The sequence below is a fragment of the Peromyscus californicus genome, unplaced genomic scaffold (assembly GCF_007827085.1).
Source record: "Peromyscus californicus insignis strain IS unplaced genomic scaffold, ASM782708v3 Scaffold_14__1_contigs__length_90479793_seg_2, whole genome shotgun sequence".
In the NCBI taxonomy this organism is placed as follows: Eukaryota; Metazoa; Chordata; class Mammalia; order Rodentia; family Cricetidae; genus Peromyscus; species Peromyscus californicus.
The window spans coordinates 13,270,294-13,293,164 of record NW_026294436.1 but is presented as its reverse complement, the minus strand read 5'-3'; the positions used below and the strand labels follow the sequence as shown (position 1 = coordinate 13,293,164).

General features: G+C 42.5%; 1 protein-coding gene across 8 annotated transcripts in view; it reads left to right on the top strand.

The window, feature by feature from the left end:
- Nucleotides 1–22,871, top strand: part of Nckap5 (NCK associated protein 5) — a 926,583-nt gene that overhangs the window by 365,883 nt on the left and 537,829 nt on the right. For all 8 annotated transcript variants that reach the window (XM_052736785.1, XM_052736787.1, XM_052736784.1 and 5 more), the window contains one exon: nucleotides 17,502–17,565. In XM_052736785.1, coding sequence (XP_052592745.1) covers nucleotides 17,502–17,565 — 64 coding nt within the window. The remainder of the gene's footprint in view (nucleotides 1–17,501; nucleotides 17,566–22,871) is intronic.

Below are 22,871 nucleotides of genomic sequence, written 5' to 3'. Positions count from 1 at the left end.
TGGCTTACTAAGGTACCAAAACCCTGTGTGACGATATTCAAGTCTACCAAGTTTTCAGGGCAGTCTGTGACATACCTCATCACCTTGTGCTCGGGAAGTAAAATCCTTGCAGCTAAGTGCAATTTATGCCAGACACCTAAAATGACGAGAGAGGAAACACCTGTGTTCAACAGTTTGAATATTTTCACAAATCCAAGTTTATAAATTTACTCTTTGAATTCAATATTATATATATATATATATATATATATATATATATATATATGCATCTCTGCATCACAGTTACAACCCCCAAAATTAGAGATGCTAGCCAGAATGCAGAAATAGCTTCATTTATAGAGTTGACATTGTGAGTACTTGAACACACTGAACATTGGTGATATCATGGGCCAAAAGAAGATCTTTATACACTCTAGCTTTTGGTGGGCAGGGACTCGGTGTCCAAAGCTATGGACACGGAAAATCTTGTGTCTGCTGTGTTGATTTGTAGTAGGTCAAGGACTGTCATGTTGAAAGAAGGATTACAAGGAATTATATTGCTATCCTTTCCTTTAAATTTACTTTCTGGCACATCCCTCCCACCCCCGCCACACACTGGCCCAGGCTGAGTTTCGCAGTGTAGTAGGTTTCCCTAGCAAGCGGCTGCTATCCAACCTTGGACTCATGTAACAGAAAAAACGGGTCAGTTGAATAGATTTTGTGCTGCGGCTTCTTCGAGCGCTTATCTTGTTCCCTGACTGCTTTGTAATTGTTATTGCTTTGAAGACGCCCTTCTTTCTCATCTGTGCGCTCAGATTATACAGGAGACTTTTTCTTGTCTTTTTTTTTCTTTTTGCTATTGAAGTATATTCTTATCAGGATGTTTTTCTTCCATTTCATAAATAATGGTATTATTAGACCCAGGACAAAGCTCTCCCAGCCTGAGCCAAAGGAAACAATGGAGTGAGCATGAGCAGCAGGGGGTGAGCTAGACTCAGCAGCTATCTCCTTTTCCTGGCTAGCCTTTAATCAATGCTTGTATTCTCTTCCAACTTCCTTATCCATCTTTTGTGGGCACTGTTTGTGAGTTTCCTTCCTTTCTTCCTTTTCTCTCTGTGACAGTGGTCTGTTCCTTTAATTTATCAAGGTGTCACATACAACAGGCTGACTGTCTTGAGGGTAGAGACACTGTCCATGTGCCAGAGTGTCTGTTGTTGGCTTTTCTTTCCTTTTGGACTAATGGGGACATTGTTTGCTCTTTTGGCTTTTGGTTCTTGGCTCTGCATTAGTGCCCAACTTTGTCAGAAAGTGTTTGTTTCTGTGTTTGTTTTTCCATATGGATTAGGCTCCTAGCCAAAGTTTAAGTGGTCTGTTCCCTTAATGGAATTCCTCCATGCGGTAAATCTGTCCTTTGCTGTGCCTTCTGACTGTTGGAGGTTTCTTACATATAGCAATCTGCAGAAGCAGATTCCTGTAAGATGTAAGAATTCCTCCAAGGGGCAGGCCCAGGAGGCTTTTGTAATCTGAGATGACAGAAGCAACCTCCAGATCACAGTTTTCCTTACCATTTAGACAGAAGCCCAACTTTCCTTTACCAGTTTAGTTATGGGAGGTGATTCCACATGGAGGGTTGGAATGTGTCTGAGGTGAGAAAACTAGAACAAAATGAAAGGAAATCCCTTCTCAGTCTCCCTGGTGTCCAGTAAAGGAGCAGATTTACAGATCATGAAAATAGTGGGCTCAGGGAATAACGTATTTTGAAGATTTACTTTAATTTTTATTTGTGTGTATGTGTATTTATGTATCCACACATGTGGGCATCTGTGGAGGCCAGAGAAGTGCATCATATCCCCGGTACAGGTTGTTGTGAACCACTGACGTATTCCTCTGGAAAAGAAGTGAGCATTGTTGACTGCCGAGCCAGCTCTCTAGTCCCAGAGTCTAGTTTTATTTGTCATCTGCGTCAGACAGTGGCCATAGGGACCCTTAGTGTATTCATTGTTCATTTCTTCCCCAATACTGTCCCGGTCTATGGTATGTTGTCGTTTTTGTTGGATATGAGGATCCTTCTAACCATGGCTGCTTCGAGAAAAGATAGTGAGTTATTTATAGCACAAGATAGTGAGTTATAAAAGCCAATTAAATTAAATCTCAAAATATTCTTGGTACTAGGTTTCTATCATTGACAGTTTCATACATGTATACAGTGCATTCTGGCTGCTCTCCTCAGCCCTTTCCTGGTGCCTTCCCGTGCCTTCCACTTCTGCTTCTTCCCTACATATCTCTTTACATATTCATGACTTTTGCTCTGTTTGTGTTTCACAGGATTCAACTAAAGGTAGTTTGTATGACCATGGGTTTAGAATGATCCAGAGCCTGGTAGGCTCAGCAGTGGGTACACAGCTGGATACATTGTCTTCCTCTACTAGCAGAATGCATTAGATGTCAGTAGTTTAGCAGTAGATGGTAGCTGTGGATGGGGAAAGTGTGCATGAAGGCCTTTCCGCTTACTGCTGAATGATTGCTGAATAAGTCATTTCCATGGAAGGAATAACTTGGTGTCTGTTTGTATTGTACTTTAGATACGTCTTCTTCCTGACCCAGCCCACCCTTCCTGCTTCAGACAGTTCTAATGAAGCCTAAATTATCCTTTTACTTTTTGCAAATGGGCCAGGTCACAACCCAGCAAAGCGTTAACTGCTATGAGTTTTATGGATCTGTTATTTAGCATGTTGATTGATTATTTCTAGTATTTCTGTATGCTTCTTCAAACATCAATCATTTCTAGAAACAGAATGGATTTGACCCTGAGTGATGAGTCTTGCCTGATCAGTTGTTTACTTTGTAATCACTCATGTTTTTATCATCAAGATATTTATCCTCTTTGCTCCTTTATTTGGTGTGTAAGGTCTCTTTAGATCCCTACTATGGTGTCATTATTTCCTAAGCTTATTTTTAGCTGTCCCATGCTATCCTTCCCTTGGATGTCAGGGATCTCAAAATCTACCTATTATAACAGGTACAAATGGCAGTCCACAGAGTCCACTGAAGGCAAGTACATGAAACATACATTAGCAAGATGCTGCACTGTAAAAACCAACACATTAGCAGATGGGCACCTGCTAGAACTCAAGAATAAACACACTGGTGGAATGATCTATTTCTAATCGACAAAAACGGAGATTATAGCGACTAATGCCCCACTAAAATTACCACAGAAAAGACAACCCTTGTGTAGTTAATTTTAAATAAACAAAGAGAAGGGGGAGATGGAAGGAGGCCCTTCATGGCTCAGCATGAACCAATTTTATAGATGGAGAACTCCTTGGAGCTCCCTTTGGGTCATCGATATTCAAATTGTGAATGACAAATACATAGGTGATTGCTATATGCAGAAGAAATAACAAAAATAAGGGTACATTGAAAAGAAAAATGCAAAGGATAACCAGAGTAAGATTAGAACTGAGTTGAAAGGATTTGAGAGCTTGATCATTATTGTAAATATGTCTCTTCGTCTTTTCTTTACTCTCACTCTTGAGATGAATGTCTGGTTCACTATGTGTTTATGCCACTTATATATGTAAGTCATTATAAGGATGAATACTTGTTCTGGTTCAAATATTAAATGCCCCTCGTTTTCCTTTACGTTTCTTGTCACTATGACAAAATGTCCGGCAAATGCAATTTCAGTGTGGAAGGGTTTACAGCGTAAGGCGGCTGGTCACATTATTATCCACAACCAGGAAGCAGAGAAAGAGGAACACTGGTTCTCAGCTCTCTCTCCCCTTTCCATTTACTGTGGGACTCCAGCACATTGGATGGTGCTGCCAGTTTGATTTACTAAACCTAGAAACTTCCTCAGAGACAAGTCCAGAGGCTTAAGCAGTAGGTGATTCCAGGCTCTGTTACGTTGACAACCAATAGTAAGCATCACATGACCAAAATTGCTTGCATGTAAGGCTTAGTTCCATTGCAACAGCGTTAGTGTACTCTATTGGAAATCTTTATAGTCTGGAAGTGGGGCTTCTGGGGAGTAAATGGACTGTGAGGGCTTGGACCTTGTGGATAGTTTAATCACTTATGAATTCATAGCTTAAGGGGCTTGGGGGAGGGGCTTTACTATAGAAGAAAATCTATAGTAAAGATTTTTTTTTTTTGCTTCCTGGTCACCATCGAGGGGCAGGGCCTCTTCTGCTATACACTCCCACAATGTCCTACTTCATGGTAGGCCTTAAAGCAATGGAGCCAACCATGGGCGGCACAACAACCCTTTCTTCCTCTAAGCTGCTTTATCTCAAGCATTTTGTCAGTGTTGGAAAGCTGTCCCACACACTTCTATCCACCTTATAAGTATCAGTTACTACTATTTATATGCTGTGTAAAATCTCCTATTTAGGAGCTAGAGATGTAGCTCAGTTGGGGCAGTACCAGACTAGCAAGCGCAAAGCCCTGTGTTCAATCCCCAGTGTCACATGTTTATGGGCATGATAATGAACACTTATAATCCTAGCACTCAGGTGACAGAGCATGAGGATCAGAGGTATGAGGTTATGCTTTGATACATAATAAATTTGAGGCTAACCTAGGCAACATAAGACACTGTCTCAAAAAAAATCTCTCATGTAATTATTGGCACAATTCTAGCAGGAAAGAACATTGACTCACAAGGAATATATTAACAAGGAGAGGTACCTGTGTCCTGTTAACCAACCGCCCTCTAATTACAGTGACTTAGGAAATCAGGAGATTCTTTTTTCTTTACTAGGTGTGTGTGTGTGTGTGTGTGTGTGTGTGAGAGAGAGAGAGAGAGAGAGAGAGAGAGAGAGAGAGAGAGAGAGAGAGAGAGAGATGGTTCTGCTATTCTCCATGATGTATATCTAACCCAAATCTAGCCCAGGGCCAAAGTTGACTTCTGGCCTGTAGTTGGAAGTTTTCCTGTGTCCTGGCCAGCCAGTGGTCAGGTCTCTGCCACTCGCGTCCCCCAAGTAAACACATAGAGGCTTATATTAATTATAACTGCTTGGCCATTAGCTCAGGCTTATTACTGACTAGCACTTACACTTAAATTAACCCATAATTCTTATCTATGTTTAGGCACATGGCTTGGTACCTTTTCTCAGTTCTACCTTGTCATCTTGCTTCCTCTGTGTTTGTCTGGAGACTCCTAACTCAGCCTTCTTCTTCCCAGAGTTCTCCTTGTCTGCTTATGCCACCTATACTTCCTGCCTGGCTACTGGACAATCATCATTTTATTTATCAACCGATCGGAGCAACACATTCACAGCATACAGAATGACATTCCACAGTACTGGCCTCCATAAATACATGTGTGTACATGTGTGCACATGCACTCAAACACACATTCATCTACATACAGTGGATATGAAGACACACATGTACATGCACACAATACACACAACAGATATTATAGTATTCTCAAGTATTAATAATGATCCCCTTTGGTGGACATCTGAGTTTCTAAGTACCTGCTATAGGAACTGCCTCTAAGCAGAAGAGTTGAGAAACTAGAGGTCACCTACCTAACCCCTCACCAACCCCAAATACTCCAGAAATAGCATACATGTAGTTACAAGCCATCCTTACTTCAGAAGACCAAATATGTATTTTCCTAATAGAAAGAGAACAAAGATTGTATCTTATTGTACACCAAACGTCACAGCAGACTTGGTAAAAAGGATCTGACAGATTGAGGAGGTAAACACACTTGCCTGGTAAGCACCATTACCTGAGTTCAATCCCCAGGAGCTGTGTGAACAGCTGGTGTGGCAGTATGCAATTATAATCCATCTCTGGCCAGGCAGAGACAGGTGAGTCCCTGGAACCGCTCTGCCTGGCTACTCTAGCCTACTTGGCAAGTTCCAGGCCAATTAGAGACTTTGTCTTAAACAAAACCTGGTAAGGCACTGGAGGGTGACCATGGACTTCTGCTATGCACACACACACACACACACACACACACACACACACACACACAAGCACATGCACACGCACATGCATATATATATGCTTCCCTCACTCTCCTGATCAGGAGTCAATACTCCCTTTGCTGAAAATCTGCTGTACTTTTCTTAGAATTCCTATTAACTGTACCAAAGTCTATATGTGTCCAAGTGGGGTATCTTTTGCCCAAAATGCTTGGGACAAAAGGTATTTCAGACATTGACATACTACAGATTTTTGGAATTCTTCCACAGACTTTACCAGTTAAGAGCCTCTCATCTGAAGCATTATGGGTTCAGAAGGTGATAGGTTTTGATTAGGGAGGTTTACCTTATATTCAGAGAGATGGACCTCATACAAATGAACATAGTTGACCGATTCCCCCCCCCCCCCAACACACATACACACCCTGACATGTGTTGGTTTGCAGGGCTGTCCTAACATGGTGCCTCAGACAAGGGACCTTAAACAACAGAAGTGGATCCGTGCCTTGCAGTCCTACAGCCCTGAAGGCCAAGATCAAGACATTGGCCTGATTAACTCATTCCAAGTGCTTTTGGAATGTGTTCCGTACCTCTTGCAGAGTTCCTGAGGGTTTGTTGGCAATCTCTGTTTTTCAGAGGTTGTGGAAACACCACCCTAGTGCACATACACTTCTTAACATGCCCATTTCCCTGTGAGAGTGAGTGTGTGAGGAAATTACAAAATTTCCCCATTGTATAAGGCCTGCATTCATGCTTGATTAAGATTCATTCTAGAGATTTTATTTTAACACAATCAGTTCAGTAGTCTTTTGTCTCATAATAGGTCAACTCTGAGGTCTTACAGTAAAGACTTCAAGTCAGAATTGTTATTTTGGTTGTAATATTTCAGACCATGACACCAAATATGGACACACTGTGCCTTTTTAGGACAGGATGCTTCGTGTTCGGAGTGGACTTAAGTCTTCACTGAATCAATTGAAGAATGTACCTCCAACCCAGTAGGCACCACAGTCAAACAGTGAATCAGCAGTATTCCCAGTCTTGCCTACACATGACAGTTTTTCTGAGAATTAACTTAGGCTCCTGGCTCACTGTGCCAGAGAAGGGAATTCAGTGTACAGACTCTTGTTACTGTCCATCAGAATTTCAGTCGATGTCCTGAAACCTTTTCATTTCCAAACTCATGAGCCCCCTTGTCCTGAGGCTACACAGATGGTTTGAATCTTTGCATAGACACCATCTCAGGGCCTTCAATCAAAACAGAGGCAGAATGAAATTTCAAGGCCATTGGTAGTTGAAAGCCATGGCGAACTCAATTAGTTGTCACATAAGGGCTGTTTTCATGTGTGAGGAGACAGCATGTGTTTTTCTGAAGAAGCCCCATTCTTATTCAGCTACATACAACCCATCAATCTGCATATTACCAGAACCGAGGGAGGATGACCAAATATCATAGGACACATTTTTATTAACTATATTGGATTTCTTTTGAGTAGAATTTCAATATTAAAAAGAAATAAGATGCAGGAAAGGGTAGGGAATTCCAAGTTGTTGTTTTTTAATATTTGAACGTAAAAACTCTTGTCTACAAACAGCATTTTTCAGAAGTAAACATTAATTCCAGAAATTAATTAATCAGTTCTTCAATGTTTCTTGAAGTATATATCTCAAGGAACGCTATTTGAAGTCATTGACCGGAGTTTGCTCTCTAGGAGAAATTACTACAACAGTTAATACAAGTAGTAATTGTATCTCCAAGTGGGGGTGGGTTGATCTCGTGTGCATTTTGCAGACTCATTGGAAGGAGATGATTGGGATTGCACTCTCCCCCAGAAAGAGGCAGGGAGAGAGGAGGAGACTCTTACTTCAGTTCATTATTGTGTTAATACAGGAGGCCCTTTTCACTTTATCAAACACTTCAGCATGAAAAGCACAAGTTATTCTAGGAAAAGACAATAGCGAAAAGAAAAAAGAGAAGATGCAGATGGACAAATTAAAACGCGACCGTCAAGTGTGCAGGTGGTACCTAGGATGTACGAAATGCTACATGTGCAGGGTTTTTTCTTCTTGTATCCTCACATTGGCACATTTGTCAAGCTTTGAAGCACGGGGTTAACTTACTGGCTGGCCAAGGAGCTTCAGGGAACCTCCTGCCTAAACCCCGTCCCACCCACAGTGCTAGGGTTATAGACAGCTTTTATATGGCTGTTGTGGATATACACTGCAGGGCAAGCACTTTACTCTCGAAGCCTATAGAAACCTACTTGTTGCCATTCTTTGCATGGAACCAGTGACTGATACTGATACTGTGTATGTGTGTGTGTGTGTGTGTGTGTGTGTGTGTGTGTGTGTGTGTGTGTGTGAAGGTAGTAGCTTGTAATACGGTCTTGTGCCTAGAAGACCACTTTTGTTCTGAACTGCAATCGTTCATTCATTGTTGTGGTGTGCTTATGCCTTGCACTTCCAAATCATGTAGTTCTAACCCTCTAGCATCTCACAGCCTATTAGGGAAGAGAAACAGATAAGCAGAGAGTGGTGATATTATAGATGGTCCAGTGGAGGGCTGGGTGAATGAATTAATAAATGGATGTATAGATGTCATTTGCATCTTAGTTTATGGGAATGGAAGGGCAGTCTTGAGAATAAATATATGGCATAAGGATTTGTGTGTGTATGTGTATGCATGTGTATGTGCATGCGCACACATGCACATGGAGGCTAGAGGACAGTCTCAGATGTCATTTCTCAGGCACTATCCACCTTGTCCTTTTATTTTTGAAATGGTCTATCACTGGCTTGCAGCTTGCAGAGTTGGCTTTGCTGGCTGGTGAGTGAGCTCCAGGTATCCACCCATCTCTGTGTCTCCAGGGCTGGGATTTGTAAATGTGTGTGCCCATACTCAGTTTTGTTTAGGTGTAGATCAAACTCAGGTCCTTGTGTACCAAATGAGCTCTCTCCAGCTCCAAAGACAACCAATTGTCTTTGGTTGCTATTAAAAGGCGGTCTACTACATTGTAGATTCCTGTTTTTGTTATTTTTATTTATCTGTGTATTCCAACACAGAAAATTCCTTGGGAGGAAACATCTCTTGATTTGGGAAGAATGGAGGCTGCAACTTTACCAGCAAACACAATGCCATTAAGTTCTTATTTACTCCTGAAATCAGTGTCTTGAAATCAGCTTGTTGAGTTGCCTCGTGTCTGGTGCACAATGATTGTGAGAGTTTTGTAACACACTCTCAACTTACTCCTTTTTCCATATCACAAATGTGCACAGAGTCTCCAAACATTGAATGAAAGAGTGATTTATGGTACTTTAAAGAATTTAGGAAAGTAAGAAATGGAAAAAATAGCTGTAGAGTTTTCTTTGGCCTGTGTTGTGCTTTATAAAATTTTGTTTAAAATCCGTTTTCTCCTTACATAACTGGAGAGGTGTATAATGACATGAAGAACTGTGGAAAGGCTAATTAATTTAGCCCTGACTCAGGGAAAGCCGCCACTGGTCTCCCCATCTGCCCAAGCGACAGGTGCGCCTGCCTCTTGGCATTGTCCTGCCCTCTGCAGCGGGTGACTCCCCAGGATGTCTGTGTGTGGAGATAATGGTCCTTGGACTCCTCGGGAGAGCAAACCTGTTCTCTCTCCACACATACCAGATCGCCACCGGGCTCCTATTCTTGGGGCTTCTCTGTTAGAAACGCGGCTGGCTGATGATGAATTGAACCTTTCCCCCCAAGATTTTAGAGCATAACACCCTGCCTCCAGGCACAGATGAAAACAGTCATTTATCTAATTTCCCTCCAGGCATTTGGCAGCATCTTCATGGGGAAAATTAAGAAGGAGTGTTGATTGAAACAAAGCCCATGACTGAGCATGTGTGCATGTGGGGAACCAGATTTGCATTTTGCTTCTACACTATAGCATACATTGGCACTTGGAATTTGATGATAGTGGTTGTGGTAGTAGTATTAGTGATGGTGGTGGGGTGATGGTGTGTGTGTGTGTGTGTGTGTGTGTGTGTGTGTGTGTGTCTCACAGGTCAACCTCAGGTGTTGTTCCTCAGGTACTGCCCACTTTGGTTTTTGAGAAAGGCTCTCTCACTGATTTGGATTTCTTCAAGTAGACTAGGCTAGCTGAGCAGTAAGGCCCAGGTATTCACCTGACTCCATATCCCCAGTACAAGTTTTGCAAATGCATACCACCATATGTAACTCTTTACGTGAGTTCTTGGATAAAGCTTAGGTTCTCATGCTTACTTAGCAAGCACTTTACCAACTAAGCCATTCCCCCCTTAGTGTCTTCTTGGTAAAAATCCATTAAGTCCTTTTGTTTGGCTCCTGTTTAATTGGTCTCCAGTGCATGGCATCCTTGGAGATGCCCCCTATTTCCCACATTATTTGAGAGGCAGTGTTCACATGAGTGGTGGGTATGAAAATACTGGTGCTAATGAGTTTGATTTTACCTAAATATATATTCATTGGTATTTTATGTTTTAGACAAAATGGCATTTAAATGGCTGAAAAGAAGAGGTGTGGGGATATTTTTCCAGCCTCTGTGAACATCTTATATGTTGCCTTGCATACACAAGGACCTTCAGTTTCTAGAAGCTATCAGAAAAACCCAGGTGTGGTACTGTGTGCTTGTAGTCACAAGTCCTAGTGGGCCGATTCAGTGGTGGTCAGCCAGCCTGACCTACTCAGTAAGTCCTTGGAGTCAGTGAGAGACCGTCTCAAAAAATAAGGTACCACTATTGTACCATTAGGATAACTTGCTGGATGAGTCATTGCTGAATTTTGTAGGCTTTACAGCTGCAACAGACTAGTGATTACTCCCCCCCCCCCCCCCCCCGGGCAGCTTGCAGCACTTCTTAGGATACTATGAGAACTAGTCTTCAAAGAGGAGGCTTCCAAGTCAGTTCCAGCTCAATTCCTCAAATTCCTCAGTCTGAAGAAAGTGTTGTCTTCAACAATAGAATTCTTACCTTTGCGTTAGGAGAGGCAATCTAGGGCTATAGGAATAGCCTGTATTGTTTGGGGGAATATCTCAGATCCTTCTAGTGTGTACGGCACAGGGAGAGTTGGTGGGGAGAAAGGGATGGAAATACTGTAAATAGAGTGCTCATGGATGAAATTCTGAAACAATTTTTAATTAAAAAGAAAAATAGAAGAATAAGGTATATGGTATCTTGAGGCATGGCATCTAAGGTTGACCTCTGATTTCCAAATGTTCAAGCACACACACACTCAAATACTGAAGAACACAAAGCACAGATGCACATATAAGGCTTAAATTTGATTTTAAATAAATGTATATTGCTGATTTATGAACTTGGTAAAAAAAATAATGGTCATACTTAAGCTTTTGATTAGTGGGAGGCAAGGCATTTGTCCTGTCTGCTCAAGCATCCCATGTTGACTCATGGGCATCTCTGTGAGTTAGCAGTATTCAGGCAGCCTCAGGGCTCTTTGCCTTTTCTGAGCATATATGAGGCTAACTCCTTATGTAGCAATGCTGTGACCATGTGTGCCTTTTGTTCTTATTCTCTCACAGAAGTAGCTTGCCAGAGGCTGACCCCTGTGATATCATAGCATCACAGAACCAAAGATGGGAGGCCAGGACTCTTGTTTTTATTAGCCAAGTGTGAATGCTGTTTGCTAAAAGATTAAAAAAAAAGAACGGTGCCACTCATTTTATTTTATTTTTTTTTTAATCTCTAATTATTGGTGCTAGAGAGGTGGTTTAGTGGTTAAAAACTTGTACTGTTCTTGCAGAGAGCCTGAATTCAGTTCCCAGCACTTCTGCTGGGTGACTCACAATAACCTGTTACTCCAGCTTTAGGGGATCTGACACCCTCTGGCTTATGTCAGCATCCACATGCACATGTACACACCCACAAACAGACATACAGATAAAAATAAACCTTAAAAAAATCTCTTCTTCTTATATCTAATAATGATATGCATATATTACTTATAATAGAATTATAATTTTTCTTTATTGATTTTTGAGACAGAGTCTCAGTATCCCCAACTGGCCATGTATCCCAAAGATGACCTTTAATTATTGACCCTTCTGTCTTTACCTCCGAAGTGTTGGTATTGCAGATGTGCCCCACCCTGTTTGTTGTATGTGGTGGCTCTGTGGACGAAACCCAGGGCCTTGTCCAAGTAGGGTGTGCACTCTGTTGTCTGAGCCACACCCCGTACCCCTTACCGTTCACTTACAGCTATGTGCAACATAGCTTTCTAGTTGCACATGCTGATGTACTCTGGCATGCTCCTTCTGGTTGCATGCCCCATACATGCTGAATTTAGACCGGTCTTGTGTGTGTTTCCCAATACTGTAACTAATACCAGGCCTACAGTATACTATTAGTGTCTGCTGAGTGAGCTAGAATTTTAACTTGTCATTAGATTATGTAGTTTCTGTTGCAAGACTATGCTAGGTAAATGAAAGATGCACCTTGTCTTAGTTTCATTTCTGTTGCTGTGCAAAAATACCTGACAACAACCCATTTAGGGAGAAGGCTGTCTATTAGGCTTACGAGTCCAGATTTTCTTCCATCCTCGCAGAGAAGTCACCATGGCAGGATCTCAAGGGAGAGAGTCCTATCACATATGCAGTCAGAATCAGAGGAAAACATGCCTGCATACCCACTTGCTTCTACTCAGCTCAAGTTTTCCACTCTTGCACAGTTCATGAGCCATTGCCTAGGGAATGGTTTCACTCACTGTAGGCTGGGTCTTCCTATATCATTAACTTAAAACAATCCCCCACATACATGACTACAGACCAAACCCACTTATAGAGACAGTCCCTTATTGAGATTCTTCCTAGGTGTTTCTAGGTTGTGCCAAGTTAGCCATCAGGGGTATATATGTTAGGTTCCACACACATTGCGAAGTTTTAAATACCTTGGGATATAGAAACTGAAACTGAAACCCCAAACTAGCATGAATCTGTATGTGCAGGGGAGAATATTGCTGGACATTTTTAACACCACAGTATCTTTGCCACAGTAAAAGAGATTGGCTTTGGATCTGCAAGGTCCTCAATATTTTTAAATTTTATTCTTTAAAACATATACAAGCACACATGGCTATTACCTTTTTTATTTTTCTGGAAAAGTGAAATAGAGTTCATACATATTATCTGATATTTCCATCAAAGCACAGAGTCTGTAACACATTGCAACATAGTAACATTGTAATACCAAATCTGTAATGGCTTGCTTGATGTAAGATGTTACAGTCCATTTGGCTACATCCCCTGTTCTGTGCATCCACAGTATGGAGCTGTTTGAAAGGACATAGAAGTAAGTAGAAGCCTTAGCTCACACCTTTCTTAGAGCTTTTGCTGCTTTGCCTCCAGGGCACCTCCATGGGGCACCATCTGCCCAGGGAACAGCAGAAGGTAAGACAGATTCCATTCTTCCTGCTTGGTATGTGTAGGAGTCATGGGTCCCTTTTAGAGAAGCTAATGAGCATCGAATTGTTTCTAGAAAATTCTGTGATCAGTTCTGGTGCACCAGAAGGCCCTGTAAAAACCCAGTCCATGTTCTTCACTCATCACACACTGAACACAGCCCCCATAGCTGGATGGCTTCTCTTTGGGAAGTGTTTTTATAAACACTGAAGCCGTGTAGGTATTATCAGGATTTTACAAATGTCAGTGATTTTGTTGGGGCACATTCTTGCCTGAGCTTTCTTGCAGATTGGTCAGTGGTACTCTGAAGATCCACAGTTCACATTAAAAGAGAGTTCATCCTCTTTATCTTGGGTTGGGACCAGAGGAAGATGTTGGGTGCCCTTATCTTATCACTGTCCTCTTTATTCTCTTGACACAGGGTCTCTCACTGAACTTAGAGCTAGGCTGGTGGCCAGCTGGCCCCACCGATCCTCTTATCTCTGTCCCCCAAAGCACTGGGACAACATGCACATATGTGGCCATGCCTGACTTTTTACATGGGTGTTAGAGATTGGAATCCAGGTGCCCATGGTTGCAGTGCAAGCACTCTTAACCACTGAACCAGCTCCCCAGGGGTTGTGTTGAAGGAGTTTAACAACCTGAAACTCATTCTCCATTTGGATATAAAATGGGATAAAGAGAGAGGATCTATTTCTTCCTGGGAGTTAAACATTCTGTTCCGTTGAATTGAAAGTGAAGTGAGTGCTGTGTCTGATATGCTGTGGTTTTGATACTGTGCTTTGTCCCTGTTCTGGAGCTAAGGATCCGTGGCTTTTGATCACATATCCCCAGGCATGGGTATTGTAATCATAAACACAGTACCCGCTTCATAATGAGCTCCCAACTTTGCAGCCAAACAAAATGGGGATGCGTCGTCATGAAATCGCAGTTGTCTGTTGTCAGCAGGAGCACTAAACCCTTCAGATGGGAGCGCGAATGTACATTTGCTGTGGGAGGCTTGAAAGGCAAGCGTTCTTTGTTTGCTTATTTATTTATTTCTTTACACAAAACTGTAAGAACCTTCAATTAGCATGAAAAAGAAGCTGGTTTCCAACTTCACAGCCGTTTTGGAACTACAGGTTGGAAGGCATGGTGTGCCAGGATGTCGAGGGCACACTAGACTCTTGGTGAAAGCGACTGAGCTGGTTGTGACATCTTGATTGAGTGCATTACCCGATCCCACAAGCGCGTTCATGTGTAGGAAAGTGAAGGCTGTGCCGCAGATACTCACACCTCTTCCACAGCTTCATCGCTTCCTTTGTATTAGTAGTGACAATTTTTATTTTCGTGGATAGATCGGGGTTTAGTGTTCCTGTGGCACTCATCTTTTGGTGCTTCTTCTAATCTTTCATTAAACTCTAAATTAATATATTCATTAATTAAAATACCACCATCCATGACTGAATCTGAATTCTCACATTGCCTGCCTGGAATAACGCTCCCTTTTTCCTGGATTTGATATTTGCCTATGTATTGTGTCTTAATCTAATTCTGAGCAAGGTTTGCTTTAACATATACATGCTTCTCGGTACTTGCAAACATATAGGTTATTTTGATGCAACACTTCTTCTCTTATGTTCTTATTTACATGTGGTACCTGCACATGTGTGTGCCAGGCCAGGAGAGGATGTCCTTTCCCTGTTCTATCATTCTCTGCCTTAATCCCTTGAAATAGGGTCTGTCATTCAACCTGGATCTCGGACGTCAGTCAGCAAGCCCCATGGAACTTCCTGTCTCTTCCTCCTGTGGAGCTGGAATTACAGACATATGTGTATCAATGCTAGAGATTTGAACTTAGGGCCTTGTGCTTGCCCAGCAAGTGCCTTACCCCCTGAGCCATTTCTCCAGTCCGGCAACATTGGCTCTTTCTGTGGGGACTTCATTCTGGATTAGATTCCTGGTAGCTGTTGTTCAGAGGCTTCTTCTTTTCCCAGTAACATTTTTTATTAATTCTTCGAGTGTTTCATATGTGTATTCAATGTAGTTGATCATATTCAGTCCCCAGTTCCTCCCCTGACTGTCCCAGGTCCACCCCTCTGCACCAGCTCCTGGCTCCCTGGTTTGAGTCCTTGTTCAGATGAGCGCAGCTCTCAGCCTTCACCAGAGAAGTCTCTTAGTGCAGTATGTGGTGGTCTGTGCAGAAATTCAAACTGGTCAAACCACAGAGAAGAAGAATCAGTGGGGTACCGAGCCCACTGGGGCTGGAGAGATGGCTCAGAGTTTAAGAACACTGGCTGTTCTTCCAGAGGTCCTGAGTTCAATTCCCAGCACCCACACGGTGGCCCACAACCATCTGTAATGAGATCTGGCTCCCTCTTCTGGCCTGCAGGGATACATACAAACAGAACACTGTATACATAATAAATAAATAAATAAATAAATAAATAAATAAATAAATAAATAAATAAATCTTTATGAATCAGTGGGGTACCAAGCCACAGTGGGACATCTGTATCTGTCACACACACATACACACACACACACACACACACACCACATACCACACACCACACGTGCACACAAACACACACCATGTGTGCACACAGACATGTGCACACACATTTGAGGCTCAGGGATCATTGTAGAAGAGGGGAAAAATTGTAATAGTCAGAGGCCAGGGTCCAGGGAGGAACAGGGCAAAATAAGGTTTTTTTGGACATGACCAGACTGCTGGACTCCTGAACTCACAGCAGCTGTGGTTGTCTGTCGGAGAAGTGTACACAATTGATAAAAACCAGCTACCATCCCAGCATGCTGGAGGGAGGGTGTTCTGTAGAGCCTTGACCGTTGATGGCTTCTGGGGCACATAGCACTACACCCAACTTTTCATGTAAGTTGGGGTTCCAATTCAGGTCCTCATGCTTGCCTGGCATGCGCTTTATTGACTGGGTCCCTCCTTAGCCTGGAAAGTTGGCTTCAGTTCCTTTGTTTCGGGTGGCCAGGTATGTCACAGCCATTGGAGGTAAGACATCTGTCACCAACCTAGGGATGGAGCTGCCCCCCTCCCCTGCATTCACTCACTAGCAGGGGAGGGATTTCAGGGGAAATTATCGCCGAAACTGAGGCTTGGGGCTGGCTAGGAGCTGCTCCTTACCTCGATGGCACCTGTTCACTGTTTAAAAAACCGAAAAGCTGTTCAAAATGCATGTGTTATCACAAGCATTCTTCACATTTCAGTGGGTATTCTCTGTACTGGAAGTGTAATTAGTTATGATGGATATGAAATGAGTTGCATTATGAAGTACGACTACTAAACCCAATTTAGCAGGTCTTTATTTATTGTGTACACACATCTACATGGAGGTCAGAAGCTGGCTTTCAGGATTGGGTTCTCTCTTTCCACCATGGGTCCCACAGATCTCAGATGGATCTCAGGTCTTTGGACTTTCCCAGCAAACCCCTTTGCCTTCTCAGCAAACTTACTGATTCATGATCTGATTTTTAAATCTATAGTTGAAAATTTTTCCTAGGCCTTGAAAAAATGCAGAGTTTTAAATTTAGACTTTGATCTAAGGAAACCCAACACTTGATCCCATCACATCCCAGCTCAGAGCTCAGTTGTTCCCTCAGCCTCTGGGACCCTGAGTTTCCTCCTCTATGCAATGAGGAGCTAACAAGTTCCTAGAATGGGAAAAATGTTCAGTGTAGTTCATTTTACACAGCAAGCTTGCAAATGATTTTCTTATTTACTCAGGAATGGTGTAGAGTTAGGGTTTGTTTGCTTTTTAAAATTCAGCTTGATTATAGAGGGAAAAGAGCAAACAATTAAAAATATATAAGCAAAATCAATACTGAGGTACTAAGGAAATACTCCCAGAAATGTAAGTGACAAAGGATATATGCAAATGAGGCTAATGGAACACTGCTTAACCTAGCATTCAGTATTTATTCCTCCATTATGAACTCTAAAACAAAAGAGTCCATGTTGTGATGCCGGATAGAGACGATGCCCTAGTGACCAGTCACTTTAAATATTTAATATCAAATATGGTTGAGAGAAGGAGGTAAGTAGAGGATGGGGCAGTTCTGGAGATTTCCACAGAGTGTTCCCAGCCACGTGGTGGTATCCCAGCCCTGGGAATAGTCACCTAATCACATGTTTCTGTCTCTCCAGGGAGAAGTTGGCTGTGGCCAGGCTGCAGAGAGAAGTTGCCCAAAGGACAAACCAAGGGGCCATGGTGAGTCTTGGCTCGGCTCCCTTCCTGGGAGTCTCCTGTCCTGGGAGCTCTGGCTTCAAAACCATTCGGTCCCAGCAAAGTGTGTCGAAGCCAAATATTTGCTTGTAGCCAATCCATGATTGTGCCTTTGGGAAATGATGTGTTTATTTCCATTTAGCTAGCTTTACCACGGAAGGTGAGAGAGACACAGACAGACAGACACGGACAGATGGGCAGACCCTGAGACCAGATTTGAAATAACACTCTAATGTTCAAAGGGTGGAAGGCTGGGTTTTAAGAATCTTGATTGGGTGGCCAGGCTTCCATCTGTCAGTGCCAAGTCTGTAAATGTACAAATTTAGATTTTTAGATAAGGACAATTCAATATAATTCAACCCTGTCAGTTATTCGAAGGTAAACAAAACAAATTACAGAAAGAACCCTGGGGTGTTTCCTAATGTAATTGCCTTTTTATTTTCTCCCTTCCCAATATCTACAGGGTATTTCACCCTGTACATTCTAGCTTGACTTCTTAGGAAAACTGATGTTTCCTTGTGCTTCTGAATGCTACAAAAGAATCAATACAGCTTTTTTTTTTTTTTTTGGTCCACCTGAACTTCATTTCATAGACCATTGTCTTTGCCAAAGTATCTGCTGGGGTGCTACTGTAACATCTGAGGTGACCCTCTGGGTACCCCGGGAGCCTGTGTGTGTGTGAATTAACTGCTGTTGCTGTCTCGGAGAAGGAAATGTAACACCAGGCTTATTTTGCTCCTCTTCTGACAAGACTGGGTCAGGTGTGTGAATTTTCAGCAGAAGAATCTGTTCTCTATGAAAAGGCATCTTTGTTTGCAGCCCCCGGAAGGTTGCTTCCATTTGATTCCATGAGAGCTAAGTGACAGTTCATCTAACAAAAAGAGGAAGGAGTTTGTGGAAGTCGCTGGTCCTGATGGGCAGTGCAATGGGCTTGACCTACAGGCTAGATACTGAATGTGTCTGAAGGGCACCGGGGACCGGAAATGTGCTAGCATACTTTGCAAAGGCAAATCACATGGTTTGTTGTGGTAGGAGGCAGAATACAGAGAGAATCTGCAGATGTTCAAAGAATTTGAGGCAGCCATACAGAAGCATCTTTGAGAAATGACAAGAAAACAAGTTGGAAGAACATCAAGGTCGGAGTGTTGAGTTACACCTTCTCTACTGTTCTGCTCCCTACATTGTAGACAGCTCTGGAGGGCAGAGAACAAGCCTGCTGTCATTCCTCAGGGGACTTTCACCTTGTGTTTGGAGACAGGGTCTCTCACTGGCCTGCAGCTCACCAAGTAGGCTGGGCTTGCTGGCCAGGAAGCTCCAGGGATCTACCTGTCCTAACCTCCCAAGCACTGGGGTTATAAACACACCCCAGCTTGTCTGGTTTTATAGATAGTTTCTAGGGTAAAACTCAGGTCCTCATGGTTGCGTAGCAAGCACTAACCATGTGAGCTTCCTCCCTAGTCCAAGAGATTTTTTTTCTTTTTGTAATAAAGATTTCATTTTGGAATACCATTAGATCGACACAGACATCACACACCTGCAGCCTTTCATCTAGTTCCCCCTAATATCAACATTAGGTCTGACTGTGGTATAATCACCATTACAGAGAGAGCAATGTTGGATTACTGTTAATTAAATTCCAGACTGTATTAAGATTTTACCATGACCCATCTGTGATCTACAGTCTAAAGCGGGACTCTGAACTTCATGTAGAAAGGTTCCCTGTTAGTAGCAGGGATGAACACACGTGTGCAATGTGAACCATACCTATATATGGAATATGAACCACAGCTTAGGGGTAAGGCTGGTCTGGATTCACATCACACTAGCTGTCCTTGACTGTACCCAAGGTAACGAGTTTGGGGAGACTCCCTTTCAGTATCTGGAATATTTTATATTTGTTTCCCTAGCTGTTTGGGGAAGTACTTTTTACCATTGGTTTACAGTTCCCTTCAGTGACTCTTCCCAATTTGTCTTCCTTCTGAGAGATGATTTAACCTGTGCTTTATTCTGCTGGCTCAGTGTATCCTCTCTTTGGGTCTTCAGTGAACCTCAAGTTTTGTTAATGCATAAAGAAGAACCACCTGAACAGTATAAAGACATCGCTCGAATTGTCTTATAGAACCATTCAGGTTTTAATATGTAGCATATTATGAATGTTAATATGTTAAATATAATATATATTATATACAGGTTATAATATATGATGCACACATATATATATATATAATTATATACACATTTATATGAAAGTAGCTAACAATTTGGTATATGTACATACATACACACATGCATACCTATGAGATATGTGTTAGCTAAATTCCCAACACCATTCACTAGACAGTAAACCAAGTATAACCTTTATTAACTTCCAAATGCTCCCATTAAACCTGGTCATGGATGGGATTACTTGTACTTTGCCACCGAAAGCCCTGTAAAGGTCATTCCATACATAAGAAATGAGAGGAATAACGGCATTTGCTTCTAAAAAGATGTATTTATCTTATTTTATGTGTGTGAGTCTTTCACCTGTAATGCAGGTATGTATCTATGTAATATGAAAGGACCTCCAAGTTGGCCCAAGATATTCCAGGACCAAGTTCTCAGCATGAAGGAGAGTTGCCCCAGAGGGACAAAGGGACAGGGAAAAACAGACAAAGACAAGAGACAGAGGATGAGGGAGATTGCTGGACTTCAATGCTTTGGCAGCTGGACCTTGATAGTCAGCCTCAGGGGGAGGAAGTGGCCAGACAGGGAATAGACCTTGGTGGCTAGCTTCAGGAAAGTAATCTCATGGTTTAGCAAGGCAGAGGGAGTGGAGGGGAGGGGTCAGGCAAACACTGCTGGTGCCATGTTTGCCGTGCTTGGGCCTGCTAGAGCCCCTTCATAATGGACGTGCATGTGGACCACATACATGCCTGGTGACTGTGAAGATCTGCAAAGGGGGCTTGGATCAGTGCAACTGGAGTTGTGGATGGTTATGAGCCACCACTAGGATGCTGGGAACTGAATCCTACTTATGATTATGATTATTAATATTGCTACAATTATTATTATTCTATTACTGTTATTACAGTGCAAGAGTAGTAAGTGTTTTTAACCACTGAGCCATCTTTCCGGCCATGGAAACTCACCCTACAAGAGTATCCTTGCATATGGGAGAAGAGGAGCAGTTACTCACTGCTGGGGAGATGTCAGTCGGTGCAGCCACTGTCACAGTCAGTGTGGAAGATCCTCAAGGGACTAACACTACACCTGCCCAGCTACCCCACCCTGGGGTATCCAAAGCACTCTTAAGTCGGCACACTACACTCATATCAGCACATCAGGCTTATTGCTGCACTATTCACAATCGTGAGGAAATGGAACCAGTCTAGACCGACCATTAGCAGAAGAACAGATAAAGACAATGTGCTCCACATACATCATGTTCTTTTAGCTGTGATGAAAAATGAAATCATGACATTTGCAGGAAAACTGATAAAACTGGCAATCATAATCCAGACTCAGAGACGAATACCATTCCTTTTTAAATGCAGAACCTAAGTTTAAAGTTATGTGTATATAGTGTTGGTTTGTATCTGTGTATGTATGTCATGAAACTGGAAAGGAAGGGGGTCATGAGGTGGAAAGAAGAGAGCTTATAGTACAGGTAAATGAAATACATGTGATAAGGAAATAGAAGGGAGTACAGTGTCAGGAAGAAAGGGAGGGAGCCAGCCAGAGTGGGGAGCAGGCGGCGGCAGTGGCGGCGGTGGCGGCGGCGGTGGGTAGAGGGTGTGTAGGGAAAGGGAATGCATAAAAGAAAATGACCCAGTATGAAAATGCTGAAGTTCTACCACTTTTTCCAAGTCTGTGATGAAGGATTCATAAAGCATTTATAAAGACAATTAGGGGACTAGAGTAATAGCTCGTTTGTTAAAGTGCTTGCCATCCAAGCCTAAGGACCTGAGTTCGATTCCCAGAACCCATATAAAGTGCTGGACCTGCTGTTCATGGCCATAATAGAAACTCTGAGGAGGTGGAGACAGGAGAATCACACTGACAAGCCGTTCTTACCTGCCCAGTGAGAGACCCTGCCTCAAAAACCAAGGCAGCAAGTGTGATGACCGAGTTTATCCTCAGAACCCACATGGTGTAAGCAGATCATAGACTCCTCCAAGTTGCCCTCTGACCTCCAGCATTTACTGTAGCACACTCAGTATCAATAATTGTAGTCATGGAGAGATCTGTGGATTGATCTCCAGCCAACACTCCCAACGCTTGGTCTTCTGTAGTGTAGCCGTGGTAGTGAATGGGGCAGTAGCTCCTTGTGATTTGACTTGTATTTCCTTAATGATGAGGATCTGCCCACTTACGGTCTACTTGTTACCCACTCACACGTCTGATCGATTGCTTTACCCGTTTGAAGGATTGACAGCTGCTTTTCCTCTTTGTACAATTGCATAGGTTGTTTGTATTTTTTTTTTTTCAGTCCAAGTCTCATCACAATATGAGTGACCAATTTCCATTCCCCACCTTTTCATTTGCCCACTCCCTGTAAAGAATGGTACCTGTGGATGACTGGGAACATTTTAATGAGTTTTTAAATTTACCATCACGAGTTTCTGTATTGGAAGACCTTTTGCCTACTTTATGTTTATAAACACTACTTTGTGTTTTCCTCTGCATGGAAAAGGATGTGCTTAGGTCAGTGAGCGTTCAACGCTCACACATGCAATAGTTCAAAAAATGAACTTCCTTTGAGTTTTCATGCCCAAGTTTACTGAAAATCATTTCCCTCTACACGTACAAGTCTGTACCTGACTGTGACTTTTAAAATTCATTTTAAAAGTATCTATTTTATTTTTATTTGTAGGTGCATGTGTAGTGTGTGTGTGTGTGTGTGTGTGTGTGTGTGTGTGTGTGTGTGTGTGTGTGTGTGCGCGCGCGCGCGTGACTCCCCGGGGCTGAGTTACAGGTGGTTATGAGTCACTAGGTCCAAGAGCTCTTGATGGCTGAGCCGTCTTTCCAGCCCTCACTTTGAATTTTGTTCCTTCCATCTATTTCTTTCTCCCTGGAGAATACTGGACTACTTGATTTCTGTAACTGCATAGTAAGGTTTAAAATCAGGTAGTGGAGGTCTTGTGACTGTTGTTTCCTTGATGTTTCTACAATTTCCAGTCCCTTTATTTCCTACATAGTCGTGGAGTCAGCTGGCCAGTTTCCTAAAGAAATGCCCCCATGGCTTGCTAATCATAGCATTGAGTCTTTAGAGCAGTGGTTCTCAACCTTCCTAATGCTGTGCCCCTTTA